The sequence below is a fragment of the Pseudochaenichthys georgianus genome, chromosome 8, assembly GCF_902827115.2.
Source record: "Pseudochaenichthys georgianus chromosome 8, fPseGeo1.2, whole genome shotgun sequence".
Classification (NCBI taxonomy): domain Eukaryota; kingdom Metazoa; phylum Chordata; class Actinopteri; order Perciformes; family Channichthyidae; genus Pseudochaenichthys; species Pseudochaenichthys georgianus.
The window spans coordinates 1,835,440-1,851,790 of NC_047510.2; the positions used below are offsets into that span (position 1 = coordinate 1,835,440).

Below are 16,351 nucleotides of genomic sequence, written 5' to 3' on the forward strand. Positions count from 1 at the left end.
ATGCCAGATGCAGCGTAACCGGGAGCGGGTGCGGGAACACAGCCTTCACCAGCTACCTGCTTAACAAAAAACAAGGCAGTTTGGCGTCTACCAGGAGCGGGGGCGAGAACTGCCTTCACTGGTTGAGTTAGAGACGAATGCCAGATGCAGTGTAACCGGGAGCGGGTGCGGGAACACAGCCTTCACCGGCTACCTGCTTAATGGAAAAACGAGGCCGTTTGGCGTCTACCAGGAGTGGGGGCGAGAACTGCCTTCACTGGTTAAGTTAGAGACGAATGCCAGATGCAGCGTAACCGGGAGCGGGTGCGGGAACACAGCCTTCACCAGCTACCTGCTGAACGGGAAGAGTAGAGCGGTGCTACTACTCGCCGAACAGAAAAAGGGATGTAGCTACATCCGCATTACCGGTAGAGGGAGCGGGAGCGAGAGCACTGCCTTCACCTAGCTGGGTAAAATAACGTTAGCCGAGCGGCTGCTGCTAACGATCAAGCGAGATCAAGTCAAATAACACACATGTTTAAGACCAGATAACTAGCTTCTAAAGAAGAGAATAGCACAGAGCCGTAGTTACAGCAGTAACCATGGCCAGGGCTCACACGGCATCTAACCGTAGTTACAGTAGTAACTATGGCCAGTACTTACACGGCATAGAGCCGTAGTTACGGTATTGCCTATGGCCAGTACGTGCACGGCTTGGAACCGTAGTTACAGTAGTAACTATGGCAAGTACTTACGGCTTAACTCCGTAGTTACAGTATTAACTATGGCCAGTACTTACACAGCTTGGAACCGTAGTTACAGGAGTAATTATGGCCAGTACTTACGGCTTAGAACCTTAGTTACAATAGTAACTGTGGCCGGTGCCTAAAAGTGTCAGCCAACGGCTGGCCCACTAGACAATATAATATTGGGAGGATGAAATCCTCCTTAATGGCCATACATGCAGAGCACACGGCACACACAGTGAAGATTGTCCTCTGCATATCGTCCTAGTGCTAGGAGTCTAGTACTAGGAGCAGTAAATACGACTATATAGCGCTACTGCAACCATACCAATGCGTTTACCGGGAGCGGGAGCGAGAGCACTGCCCTCACCAGCTGAGTTAAATAATTAAGCTTAACCGTACATGCAAGGTGTTAGCCAAGCGGCTGCTGCTAACAATCAAGCAACCAAGTCAGAACACAATGTTAAGACCAGATAATTAAGCTTCTAAGAAAGAGAACAGCCCGCATAGAACCGTGCCTGGTTACAGTAGTAACCGCACATGCCGAGCACACAGCACCCGCCGTGAAGATGTTCTCTGCATATCATCCTAGTGCTAGGAGTCTAGTACTAGGAGCAGTAATACAACGATCTAGCGCTACTGCAATCAAACCCTATGCTACAGGGAGCGGGAGCAGTGCCCTGAGTTAATAGTTAAGCTCAACAGCAAGGTGTTAGCCAAGCGGCTGCTGCTAACAATCAAGCGACCAAGTCAGAACACAAATGTTAAGACCAGATAATAGCTTCTAAGAAATAGAAAGTACTTACCTTACTTTCTGCATCTAAATGAAAAATGGGTTTAAAGTATGACCCTCTGGGCTTCCATACTAAATTGAATGAGGGACGCAGCCAAAGCTGGGACTCAAATGCTAATGATAGCTCGGGCACAACGCCACAAGCAGAACTTTCAAAAGAGCATAAGGGCAACTTTATGGGAGAGGAAGCGGGAACACTGTCGTCACCAGAAAGTCTAAGCCACAAACAATAAGACGGTAATCAGGACAACTTGGCTGGGAGCGGGTGCGGAAACACAGCCATCACCAGCAACAAGCTGACACAAACCTGTCTGTCGAGGCTCTGCACAGCCGGCCGCAGCTCCTGGAGGACGCGTTTAACGACCCGTAGCTCCGACTGTCAGTCGCGAAGCTGCACGCGGCCAGCTGTTTGCAGAGAAATCCGCTGTAGGCTACAAAAACGTAGCCACGGTACCCTCGCGCAGCGAGAAGATGAAAGGAACAGATCCTCTGACGACACCGGCTGATATAGCCGGTGTCACGTGGGTCACAGGTGACTTTATTGTTATTGGTACTCGAGCTGCGCATGCGCGCGTAGGACATATCCAGTGCTAAAGCACCGCCTCTGGCGGTCAGTAGGGACGAAATAGAACTCAGTTTATAACTCGACCCTGGTTCTGTGTTATTGTATTATCCATTATCATTATTTATTCATGGCGTTTGCACACGTGAGAGGGACATTCAATTCAGAATGTAAAGCACAAGAAAAAGTATGAAGACATTTAAGACTATTAAAAATGTTCATGTTTTAATACGTGAAATTTCCCAAAATCAGATGCTCTGATTTGAATTAGCTAAATAAAGACTTGAAAAATCAATCAAAGTTTTACGACAATCACAAAATGGACTGGTGTAATATCTAAATAGCAGGAAGCAGAATATTTGTTAAGGGCTGAATATGTGTTAAATATGATTTTGAATGCAAAGATGTGGAGCTGCAGAAATATACAGGCCTACACATCATATTCTACACATTGAACAAAATATATTTGTGTGTTACAGATCCTCTTTAAAATCACACCATGGTCATATTCACAATGCTAATGAGCTTAACGACGCGACGATGATCTATCACTTCAATATGGTGAATCATATCGCAATATCTTCACTATTTTATTTTTTCCAAATGGTGCAGCCCTAGCTACATATACAATGTGATTTAAAGCACATATGCTTTGGGAAATGTATATACCTGTTATTTATATAGCATGATACCAATATGATTAGAATTGGTGAATTATTCACTTGAAAAGTTCTTTGACATATTTGCTTTTGTTTTGGTGCCAGACGGAAAATAAGTTGTGTTTAAATGTGGGACAGACACATTATGACCCAGGTAATTCTGAGAAAAAGGTTTTAAACGACACTGAGAAAGAGTTCAACACTTTCATTCAGCCTTTAAACAGGGAATGTAAAAAAAGCTGGATATTCAGACACAAGGTCTGGTGTACACGAGAAACTGAAACGTGGACTTTAAATGTATAATATCAACACATTTCACATATTAGGTTAGATGAAAGCAATAATATTAAGTGGAACCTACTGTTTTTTTATACAAACTGAAAATTATTGCTTTCAACTAACCTAATACAGTTATTTGAAATCTGTTGACATGATACATTTAATTCAAGTCAACGTTTACATTTTTTCAGTGCCTTCATTTATTTTCACTTTCTTTATGTATGCCCGCTTTTGCATGAACATATTCACAGGTCATGTGAGAATACATAATACATATTGTAAAGATTAGAATGTGTAAACAAGTATTTTCCAACCAATCTCCAAACATCACCCTTCCCGAACACCCACTCTGAGGGAAACAGGAACACAAAGCAGCCCACACACTGAGACCTGTTGCACTGCAGAGACATGCAGTAGAACTCCCACAATCCTCCTGTACAGCTTCAGTCTGCAGGCTTACACAACGCAGGCTCAAACTCAGAGACTGCTCAAGAGTTCTGTACAGGTACTGAAGAAAGTAAATGATTAAACACGAAGGGAGAAAACAAAAAATAATACTATGATAATCAGAGGTGGGAGAAGTACAAGATATTTTACTTGAGTAAAATAAGCAATACTACAGTGTAAACATATTTGTTATAAGTAAAAGTCCTGCATTCAAAATGGTACTTAAGTAAAAGTACAAAAGTATTGGTCTCACAACAATTCTTCAAGCACAAAAAGTAAAAGTATTTGTTTATTTTCTGTATTATAAATCCATACCTCCAAAGTAGCTTTTACTGACATTTGTATAAAAAAAAATTAGCGGACTGAAAGGTAAAAAAATGCCTCCAAAATTAACTCAAGTAACTCAAAATTGTTCTTGAGTACAGTACTATAGTATATGTAGTAAGTAACATTCCACCAATGATATTAATTATTAACATTTAATTTCACAGTGAATGTGCACTGGTTAATGTAGTTGTATGTTATACAGTAGTAACACCTTTTAGTTGAAGGAAACATTTTGATATTAAGCTTTGCAAAATCATTTCCATCCACACGTGCCAGAACAAGTTGTTTTCAGCCCCTACAATATGGACATGTTTTTTTGTTTTTTTAAATCTTAATAAACGACATCTCTGGGCTTTGGACTGACCAAATATGATATAGTATGTAAAACAATTAATTTAGTAATCAAGAAAATGAATAAACTGATGACAATTCAATTAATGCAGGTCAAATAGGTATTGTATATGTATCTATATAACTGTCAAATACTAAGCCATAATGGTGTAACAACCACACACACACACACACACACACACACACACACACACACACACACACACACACACACACACACACACACACGTCCCTTCCAGCTGCAGAAACTCATTCATGCCTTCATGTTTTGCTGAAGCAGCATATTCCATATGAACTATGGGAGGCCTTCAATAATTCAACTCGGCCCTCACAGACCGGGGGCCGGGGCCCTCACAGACCCCTGGCCGGGGGGACTCTGGACGTCTCTCCATCCCACGCTCCATATCTCATTCTCCCAGTAAACAACAAATATATTTCTGTTCGGGTCTCTATTCATTTTATAATTATTTCCCACCATCAGCCAGACAAAATCTCTCTCAGCTAAATCTGTGAGAGCGAGGTCTATGTTTAAAATATGACTATAGGTTTGCTCAGAATTAGAATTGTATTTGACTTTAGTTTTTCATAATTACACTCAATAACATTTTATCCAAATCACCATATGAACCAGTGCAGTGTGAAAATCACCATATGAACCAGTGCAGTGTCCAAATCACCATATGAGCCAGCGCAGTGTGAAAATCACCATATGAACCAGTGCAGTTTGAAAATCACCATATGAACCAGTGCAGTGTGAAAATCACCATATGAACCAGTGCAGTGTCCAAATCACCATATGAGCCAGTGCAGTGCGAAGATCACCATATGAACCAGTGCAGTGTCCAAATCACAGTAGGCGCAAAATGTGGTAAAATATGTACAAATATCTGAATCAATCAATCAATCAATCAATCAATCAATCAATCAATCAATCAATCGATGTTTATTTATATAGCCCAATATCACAAATGTTACATTTGTCTCAGTGGTCTTCACAGTGTGTACAGAATATCAGTATGACAATATGAATGCAGTGTTGTGGAGCTGAAGAGAAGTCCCAGCCTAAAACAATTCTCCAGAATCAATAACACATGCTTGTTTGGTACAGATCCTCCTTATCATAACATTATCATTTACAAAATACATTTCAATGATAATTTGAATAATAATTCAAAAATGATTGTTCCTTGTAATGTCGTAAATCATATTGCACTTGCAAGACTTAAAATAATCTCAATGAGTTCATTTTTCCAAATCATGCAGCAGTATTTTATAAAAGGACCTCTGCAGGACATCCAACTACTCTTTCAGGATGAATAAAGTGATTAATGTTACATTTCCTTTTTGAACACATCGTGTCCTCTCTCCTGGTGTCGTGGTCAGAGGACCGTCTGTGTGGAGCTCTCAGTGATGGATGTGTGACGGTGCAGCGCCCTCTACTGGGATCTGATCTGAGGCTGGAGCATGGAGGAACATCAGGACGGGTTCACAGGATCCTGGTCCCTACAGCTGCTCCTCCACTCACAGGTACTGCTTTTATATTCAATATTTCACACATACTGTACAAAAACACTTAAACATTGACCTTATACACTTTATTAAACTGAACACTGTCTCTTCTCTGACAGTGTTATTCAAAATGTGTATTGTTATATCCAAGTGTTATTACCCATAACTCCTGCGCTCTGTGCTCTGAGCAGCAGCAGAGGGACCCCTGACCCTGAAGGGTGCCACTAGTTCACAACATGTGAAAACCCATGCCTGTCTCTGTAGAAAGGACTTTACTGTGCGACAGTAAATATGATCCCCATACAGCCTCTTCACATGGCTGCTATGAACATCCTGATCTGACAGGAAGTCATGCTCACATTGTATGTTTACACAATTGACTGTGAAGGCTGCCAAAGAAAAAGCACACAAGTATGGACTATATTCAATGTTATGGTTGCCAATATTTAGATCAAAGTATTCAATTCATAACGCTCTAACCACCAGATTTGATACCTGAGTTTCTCATACCTGTACGTCACCAAAAAGATAATGACTGTTTCACAAACCTACTCTCTCGATGAGAAAAGTCAAGATGGGGACTTCTCACTCGCATATAAATGTAATCAAAATGTATTAAGCTGTTCTACACTGCCCCCCCCCAATAAACTATGAATGTATTATATCCATGTAACGGGAAGAGACTCAGCTAACTCATCTTTTTATTTTTTTTATTTTTTAAAAACGCACAAAGCTAACGCTGAGCCTCTGAATTAGCCACGAGCGGAAAAATGCTGACGCATTACTGCACAGAAACTCACTCATAACACCCTTATTACTTATCGTAGCTGCACGTGCAACCCATCGATTCACATCGTGAGATGACACAGAATCGATCGGTACATACATCATCACTCTATGATAAGAACTTGCGAAGATAATAACAAGAACAGTCATCAAAACATGTGGCAATAGGTAGCTAAAACGGCAACATGGCTCACCTTGTTCGTTGTCTGGTCAAAAGTGGTCTTCAATGGCATTGAAACGATAAAAACGCTGCTGAAGTTAATCCATAGGTTAATCCAATGTGTCTGTGTGTCCCTTTGAAATGATTTCTGATAATCCATAAGCAATAAACCTGCTTTTCCGTTTCCAGATGTCAAAGCTAGAGATAGCTTCACTCTCATGCAAACCTGCATGGCTCTAACGGTCAAAAAGAGATGTCAATCACCAAAATCGACCAATGGGTTCCAGAGAAATGGTAAAAACGCCCATTTACACCCAAATCACCTCAGAGGTGGAGTTTGTTTGCTAAGCCTCTCTAAAAAGGTCAAATGTCACTTGTTTTGCATCAATCTTGATACAGGGTACTTATTATATCTTGTACTTTGGATTCCTAAAGCTTTTAGTCTACCTAACCATCATCCAAGGGTAGTTTTCACTATAAGTAAACACATTTCAATCTGAACTTTCTTTATAATAACAACATCAATACTGATTCTGACTGTTCTACATTCAACTCACAGGTTTATCATTACTTTGAGAAAACAGATTATTCATTTAACCCTTTTAGAAGGGAAGATGGTCATTTGTTCTGGGCATGTCATTTTCGAACGTGAGACCTGAAAAACAGGCTCAGTGCTTAACAGGTTAATACATGTAAATAATGTAAATGAATACATTTCTATAAAAAACACATTTTAAATACTTTTTTTTTTTTGTATAGATGTCTGATGCAAACACAATGTTGCTCAACTCAACAGCACCATACTTGACTGAGGAACTGACTTGAAAAATGATTATGGAAGGGTCTTTCATATTATTTATATATTATATAAGTCCAGAGATGAAATAATACTTAAAAAAGGAAATGTAGACATTTTTAAAATAATGATCTTGATAATAATGTTATGTCATTTAAAAAAAGAGAAAATAAGCACACATTCAAACTCTGGCTACAGTCCAGTTCAAACCCCCTGCTCCGCCATGCAGAGAGCATCACTTATTCACAAACAAAATGAAATAAGTAAAAGAAAACTCATACTATTTATTTTACAGTATAAAGATATTGATTGTGATTAGAGTCACAGTCACAATTGACAAAAACACCATAAATCTGGAGTCCTGAACCCAGCAACAACATGAATGATGAAGTCATTCAGAAAGGAAGTGTTTTTCTGAAGGTCTAGCAGCACTACAGAGTCAGTGAACCTGTCCTGGGGGGGTCTTCCCCTGCCTCATCCTCACATAAGTGGGGGGAAGCCCCAGCATCAACTGTACACACTTCAGCATGGTGGCAGGACACACACACACACACACACACACACACACACACACACACACACACACACACACACACACACACACACACACACACACACACACACACTGAAAACTGAAACATTGACTTCAATGAAATGTATTATATCAACAGATTTCAAATCACTTAAGCAATAATATTAAGTTGAACCTGATTTATTGTTTTTACTTCAGATTATTGCTTTCAACTCACCTGATACAGTTTTGTGAAATATGTTGACATAATTAATTTAAATAAAGTAATGTTTCAGTGTTATTACTGTACGCATTTACACAGGCTTCATATCCAAACTTGTATCTCACTGTCAGCACGCAGTTATCCTGCTCCACTCGCTTTCCCAGCACACAATGGCATGTGCACGAGACGAGGAATACTGTAGACACACTCACACAAACACTCACACTCACACACTCACCTGCTGTAGATACATGAAGGTGAGGGCTGCGCAGGACAGCTGGGGACAGGTGTCCGCGCTGGGTAACGCCACGCAGGTTCCTCCAGGATGCTGCATGTTCCCTCCTCTGGCTGACAACACTAACCCCCCGACTGTACACTGCCCTGCACTGAGCGCGAGGTGGGGGAGCAGCAGGGTGAGCTCACACACACACACACACACACACACACACACACACACACACACACAGAGAAAAGGAAAGAAAGAAAAAAGAAAGAAAGAAAGAAAGAGAAAGGAGGACTGGATGAGATTGAGCGGAGAGATGGAGCTGCACAGGATCCAGTCCTGTGCCACGGAGTGATGTGTGCTAACAGGAGGAGGGAGGAGAGAGAGGGGGGAGAGAGAGAGAGAAAGAGAGAGAGAGATCTGCTGCAGTGTGTGTGTGTGAGAGAGAATAAGCGTGAGTCTGACTCAGTATGTATGCGTGCTGGTCCGTGTGTGTGTGTGTGTGTGTGTGTGTGTGTGTGTGTGTGTGTGTGTGTGTGTGTGTGTGTGTGTGTGTGTGTGTGTGTGTGTGTGTGTGTGTGTGTGTGTGTGGCCAGCAGTCAGTGTGACTGCGATCACTGGAGCGTGAGGGAGGCAGCACATTGTCTGTGTGTGTTTCTAATGTTCTGTGTGTGTGTGTGCACATTTTGTTTTCTTTTACAAAATGCTGATCTCTCTCTCTCTCTCCTCCTGATGAATTGAAGTTCTCTGACATGTGTTCCTGGAGGCGATCGAGGATGCTGACTGCAGCCACACACACACACACACACACACACACACACACACACACACACACACACACACACACACACACACACACACACACACACACACACACACACACACACACACTGTGATGCCATCATTTGGCGGTAAAACTTCAGGAGTCATGCAAAAATACCACAAAGCTCAGCGTATCTTTACTTTACACAGAAATGTGCCACTATATTCACTGACGACTGTTTAGATAAGTAGATAAGTTTAACAGACGCAGTAATCACAGTATGTCTGAGAGAAGAACTGATTTGAAGTGAGCAAACAGGATACACTGCTGCTTTACTCTGCAGCCTGCAGCCCTTTTTCACAGCTGTTAAAGGGGCCCTATTCTGCTCATCTTTAGGTTCATATCACTATGTCTCTTCTGGGACATGTCTCCATGCTTTAATGTTCAAAAAGCTCTTTATTTTCCTCATACTGCCTGCAGCACCTCTTTTCACCCTCTGTCTGAAACCAGAGCCCAGTCCCCTCCTGACCCAGAAAGCCACGCAGGTTCTGGTCCAGGCTCTCGTCATCTCACGCCTAGACTACTGCAACTCCCTCCTGGCTGGTCTACCTGCATGTGCCATCCGACCTCTGCAGTTCATCCAGAATGCAGTGGCTCGTCTGGTCTTCAACCTTCCTAAATTCTCCCACACCACTCCACTCCTCCGCTCCCTCCACTGGCTTCCGGTAACTGCTAGAATCAACACACTCTCACTCCCTAAACGTCCAATAGCGACGTTTGGTCAGTGTCCGTGGCGTCCAATTGTGACGCTCCTAGGCTCCTTCAGCGTCATAAAGGGACGCAAATAGCTTTCAACTGATTGCAATGTATTCCCATCTGCGTCGGGATTTGACGCTCATGGAAGCACGGCATTCGTTTGTGTCGGCTGCCCTTAAAGGTAATGTGAGCGTCCATTCCCATTGGATAACGGAGAATTGTACACCCGGAGGTAAGTATTCCTCTTACTGTCGATTGATTTTACAGTGATATCTGCACTACTCATCGACTAAAAAACACCAGATTATCCTTGTTAATTACACAACATTGATTGGTTTAAATTGTGTGCAATGCTTTTTGTATTTTTCCCCTTCGATTCGAAGAAACACATATTTGTTCTGAGTAAAGGATGGCAGAAGACACTACACTACCCAGAATCCTCAGCTATCATTTGGACTACACTATGTGCTCTGTTTGACAAACCCCGTGATAGTCCTCAAGCTCTGTGATTGGAGAGTGTGCTCCGAGGGTTAAGCCGATTCTCGAACAGCACTTGAAATGGGATGGAACCACGGCAGACTGTCCAAAACTGGATTTGAACGGGTCCACCGCGTCCCCCCCTCCCCCACCCCGTCCCCAGAACTACACATGCTGGCTATTCTGTTTCGCAACATGTTCTCTATCTATGGCACGTCTCTACTGGGAGTTGTAGTTTTAAAAGACATTTTCGTATTTCCCATAATAAGAAGTTGCCAGTATTAAACTGTGTACATCCCTGGAGGTTTAGGGGATAGGAAACACTCACATTTAAAACATATAATTAATACATGGGTGAAAATTGCTTGTGCCCATTATGGGCAGTATTAATATATATACCCACATGCCAGCTAAGGTCAGAAGAGCTTTATTTAACAGCTGGTCTTATGTGTGTGACCCCTGTGATAACATTACATTACAGTAATTGATAAGCCTGAAACATGCACTTGTCAAGGTTCAGAGGCACATTTTGCAAATATGGCAGTAGCCATCGATCAGCTTAAGATAAGATATACTTTATTGATCCCAAGTTGGAACATTTGCGTTACATCAGCATGTATAACAGTTAAATATGCAGTTGTGTTTATTTGAAAATCATTTAGTATAATCACACAAATTCTGTGTTTTATATTCAACAATTCTGTGTTCTTTATTTATTGATTGTTCAATACCTGACAATGCCGGAGATGAAATATCTACATACATCTTATAAGAGTATAATACATTATGTATACTATCAGTTAAAATAAGTGCTTCAACATAGTTAACATCGCTGGAGGTATGCACAAATATTGATATAGGGGGTACAACTCTAAACACCCATATGAAAAAGATCGGTTTACATTTTAATAATTAAATAAGTATGTGAACATAACCAGTAACCTACCATAGCCAATAATACATACATGTAACATATTTTATTTGTGTTGTTCATTCAGATCTTATTTTACTATTTTATTTATGCATATGTTTTTATCTCTCCAGTTTAAAACGATATGTCTGGTTTACTGTCCTATAGTATACATTGAAATGATTTCAAACCTGTTTTATCCCAATAATTATAAAGGAGTGCCTTGGAAATATGTGTTTACATAAATTGTGATTAAAACGTTTGAGACCCACTGAGATAACTTAGACTAAAGTGAACTATCTAAACACTCAGAGTCCTTTACCTCACTAAGCTGTAGTTATCAGCCTCTCAGTCTGACTGGAGAGGACTCTCCCTCCACATCATTGTAGAAACATCTTCTTCTTCCGTTAGCGCAGCTAGCACCAGATGCTAATAACAACAGCGCTGGTACCGGTGGCATCTATCGTTTTTCCAACCCAGTTTAGATCCCACTTCCGCATTACGCAAGCATTGACGCGGCGTTACGTCACAGCATCAACCTGGCGTTACATCCCTATGGTTACATCACTGCCTCACGACAAGCGAAATACCGTCCTTTTAAACGCTGCATAATATACAATATAATAGTTCTTCTTTGTCAATATGACTGACGACCACACTTATGCAGTGCTGAGGAATGTTAATTCCTGATGGATATAAGAGGGATACATTAGCAAACAGCAAAATAGTATTTAGTCAGCCACCAATTGTGCAAGTTCTCCCACTTAAAAAGATGAGAGAGGCCTGTAATTTTCATCCTAGGTATACCTCAACTATGAGAGACAAAATGAGAAAAATAAAAATCCAGAAAATCACATTGTCTGATTTTTAAAGAATTTATTTGCAAATTATGGTGGAAAATAAGTATTTGGTCAATAACAAAAGTTCATCTCAATACTTTGTTATATACCCTTTGTTGGCAATGACAGAGGTCAAACGTTTTCTGTAAGTCTTCACAAGGTTTTCACACACTATTGCTGGTATTTTGGCCCATTCCTCCATGCAGATCTCCTCTAGAGCAGTGATGTTTTGGGGCTGTCGCTGGGCAACACAGACTTTCAACTCCCTCTAAAGATTTTCGATGGGGTTGAGATCTGGAGACTGGCTAGGCCACTCCAGGACCTTGAAATGCTTCTTACGAAGCCACTCCTTCATTGCCCGGGCAGTGTGTTTGGGATCATTGTCATGCTGAAAGACCCAGCCACATTTCATCTTCAATGCCCTTGCTGATGGAAGGAGGTTGTCACTCAAAATCTCACGATATATGGCCCCATTCATTCTTTCCTTTACACGGATCAGTCGTCCTGGTCCCTTTGCAGAAAAACAGCCCCAAAGCATGATGTTTCCACCCCCATGTTTCACAGTAGGTGTTCTTTGGATGCAACTCAGCATTCTCCTCCAAACACGTCTAGTTGAGTTTTTACCAAAAAGTTCTATTTTGGTTTCATCTGACCATATGACATTCTCCCAATCCTCTTTTGGATCATCTAAATGCTCTCTAGCAAACTTCAGACGGGCCTGGACATGTACTGGCTTAAGCAGGGGGACACGTCTGGCACTGCAGGATTTGAGTCCCTGGCGGCGTAGTGTGTTACTGATGGTAGCCTTTGTTACTTTGGTCCCAGCTCTCTGCAGGTCCTTGACTAGGTCCCCCCGTGTGGTTCTGGGATTTTTACTCACCGTTCTTGTGATGATTTTGACCCACGGGGTGAGATCTTGCGTGGAGCCCCAGATCGAGGGAGATTATGTCACGATCTGTCTGTGTTGTGTTTTGTCTTGTCGTTTTCTGTCTTTGGTTTCCGGTTTTATTTTGAAAAGTGTTCACCTCCTGTTTTGCCTGTTGGTTTCTGTCTGTTTTCCCTCCCTGATTACCCGATTGTGTTCACCTGGTGCCCCTGTGTTTTCTCCTCCCTCCTCACCTGTCTCTTGTTTGTTTGTAGGTGACCAAATACTTATTTTACCGAGGAATTTACCAATTAATTCATTAAAAATCCTAAAATGTGATTTCCTGGATTCTATCCCCCCATTCTGTCTCTCATAGTTGAAGTTTACCTAGGATGAAAATTACACACCTCTCTCACCTTTTTAAGTGGGAGAACTTGCACAATTGGTGGCTGACTAAATACTTGTTTGCCCCACTGTATATATATGTTTCGTTTTTTTGTTTGTCATATTAACGTTTTGACCTTCTGTTTAGGATGTAAAGGTATCCATTTAATATTTTTATTTAAAGGTAGACATTCATAATATGTTATAAATGTCTATTTTGTTATATAATACAACATATAACATATATTTAAAAAAAGACATTTATAATATGTTATAAATGTCTATTTTGTTGTATAATACAACATATAACATTTGACATTAATAACATATTAACGTTTTGCCATGTAAAAATGAAACAACTGTCAGGTGGTGTTATTGATTATCTTTGCAAAAGAGCCCCCACCAATATTGATTTTGAAAAATATATTTTAATTGAAATACGGGAGCAAAAACAAAAGGGTAGAATTGATCATACCATATTATGTTATTATTGCAACTGTTTTTATTATATTGTTTTGTTTTGTTTATATATATATATATATATGTATGTGTGTGTGTATAAATTAATTAATATAAAGTGTATATATGTGAGTGTGTGTATAAATGAATGAATGAATACATCTGTGTGTATAAATGAATAAATACATGTGAGTACATATAAGTGTGTGTTTATATATATATTAGGGCTGTCAGTCGATTAAAATATTTAATCGCGATTAATCGCATGATTGTCCATAGTTAATCGCGATTAATCGCAAATTAATCGCACATTTTTTATCTGTTCTAAATGTACCTTAGAGGAATATGTTTCAAGTTTGTAATACTCTTATCAACATATAAGTGGACAAATATGCTTTATGCTAATGTTTATTATCATTTGAACAATGACAAATATTCTCATGCCTGCAGTTTGCTTTTCAAACTGGAACAAGAAAGCAGCGGAGAAGTAACGGGGCAGAAACCCTCCTTTTTACACAGCGGTCCAGACATAGACATCAAACGGCAAAACATATTCAGTGTGCAGTTCCTTTGGCATTAGGGCAGGGATATCTAGATACTTTCCAAGGTTTGACATCATGAATTGTGCTACTTTTAAAGCAAGCAACGATGTTTTCAAATCTGTAATCAAAGAGGTCCGCAAAAACACTATCGACCAATCAGATTGCTTGATTTTACTTGTCAGTTTTATAAATATATTTACATTTCTTAAGGTACGATACAAACTTACAAAGCAAGATGGAAAAATATAAGATTAACTTCGACCTCCGTGGGGGGTCTTACTATGGAGGAGTGGATTGAGCAGTGCCTATCTCCAGAAAGCACCTAAACGACGACATGCAAAGCTACGTGAAGAGCAGGTAGACCAACTGGAAAAGTACCACCATTCAAAAGCTTTCTGATGCGGTTCTTGAAACAAAGCAGAGACATGATGACCGTTAGTGGCCACAGGTGCGAAAGGTCTCTCCAGAGCTACTGGAAGCCCAATCTCGGGGACCGGAGAAAGTGGAGCAATATTCTCGCCACGCCAAGCAACAGGCAGCCTAGAACAACCTCAGCCTATACAAGTAACCATGTAAGCCATTATACTGATGCTGGACAGTTTTTAAGTGGCTGCACAATAAACGGCAACATACAAATGAATGTAAATAAATAGCCAAATAATGGATCAATGCTCTCTGTCTAATATGTTCGCTAGCTGTTAGTGTTGTTGCATAGCAACCACCTCGCACTATATTTCGTGCAGAAGGCAACGGAGGGACTATTTTATTTTGAACATCATTATTTACTAATAAAAACTATTTAAATTAGAGTGTGTATTTTTCTTTCATATTGCCACACTTGGTAACCGTTTTACCGTCAGGCCTAACCATGCCCCTTAGCTGTGATATAATGAGCATATACCACGGCCTGTCGTGAGCTATTGCTTAATTATATTGGACAATGTTCGTTAAGCCTCGATACTTGAATATGTTGAAATAGGGGCCAGTTTATTTTCAAATTATTGCAGATAAGAGTTCTAATGTTATTGTTTAATTGCCATGTTTATATGGTGTTAAGGTAATATTCCGCCCATACTATATACTTTACATTCGAGTGATATGCGGCATACATAATGTATAGTACATTAACGGAATAGGCTTGGGAAGCTGTAGGTGTGTTTTGAAAACGTTTTCATGCCTCCACTGTTTACATTCATGGGCGCGTGATATGACGTCATTGGCAGGCAATGGTCTGTATATGGGCTATACCATTTCATGAGAACGAGAGGGGGATGGTTGTAATGATACAAGTTGATCGGTTTGAAAGGGGTTGTCTTTTTCTCAGCAGTATTGGGCTGGAGGCTACTGCCGGGTGCTCCGTCCTGCGCCTCACCGGGACCCTGACTCCAGCGCGGTGTGGCGGCCTCGCCCTGGCCGTCCACCGCGCGCCCTCTGGGTACCTGACTCCCCTGCCTCCTCTGGGGGCAGGTGAGAGGGGTTCAATGCCTCCCCGGAGGATACTGTTATCCCGGCAACCCGCCAGCAGATGAAAACACACACCCCTCCGCCTCTCCACCTCTTCCGAGGGACGAGGGAACCGCGCGGGGGTCTGCTGGAGGCTACTGCCGGAGCTACTGCCGGGTGCTCCGTCCTGCGCCTCACCGGGACCCTGACTCCAGCGCGGTGTGGCGGCCTCGCCCTGGCCGTCCACCGTGCGCCCTCTGGGTACCTGACTCCCCTGCCTCCTCTGGGGGCAGGTGAGAGGGGTTCAATGCCTCCCCGGAGGATACTGTTATCCCGGCAACCCGCCAGCAGATGAAAACACACACCCCTCCGCCTCTCCACCTCTTCCGAGGGACGAGGGAACCGCGCGGGGGTCTGCTGGAGGCTACTGCCGGGTGCTCCGTCCTGCGCCTCACCGGGACCCTGACTCCAGCGCGGTGTGGCGGCCTCGCCCTGGCCGTCCACCGTGCGCCCTCTGGGTACCTGACTCCCCTGCCTCCTCTGGGGGCAGGTGAGAGGGGTT

General features: G+C 41.8%; 1 protein-coding gene across 5 annotated transcripts in view; it reads right to left on the bottom strand.

The window, feature by feature from the left end:
- The window catches only part of rbfox1 (RNA binding fox-1 homolog 1), a 299,812-nt gene extending 291,125 nt beyond the window's left edge, over positions 1–8,687 (bottom strand). For all 5 annotated transcript variants that reach the window (XM_034089337.1, XM_034089338.1, XM_034089336.1 and 2 more), the window contains exon 1: positions 8,367–8,687. In XM_034089337.1, the coding sequence (XP_033945228.1) occupies positions 8,367–8,462 (96 nt within the window). In that variant the 5' untranslated portion in view covers positions 8,463–8,687. The remainder of the gene's footprint in view (positions 1–8,366) is intronic.
- Positions 8,688–16,351: the final 7,664 nt, after the last annotated feature.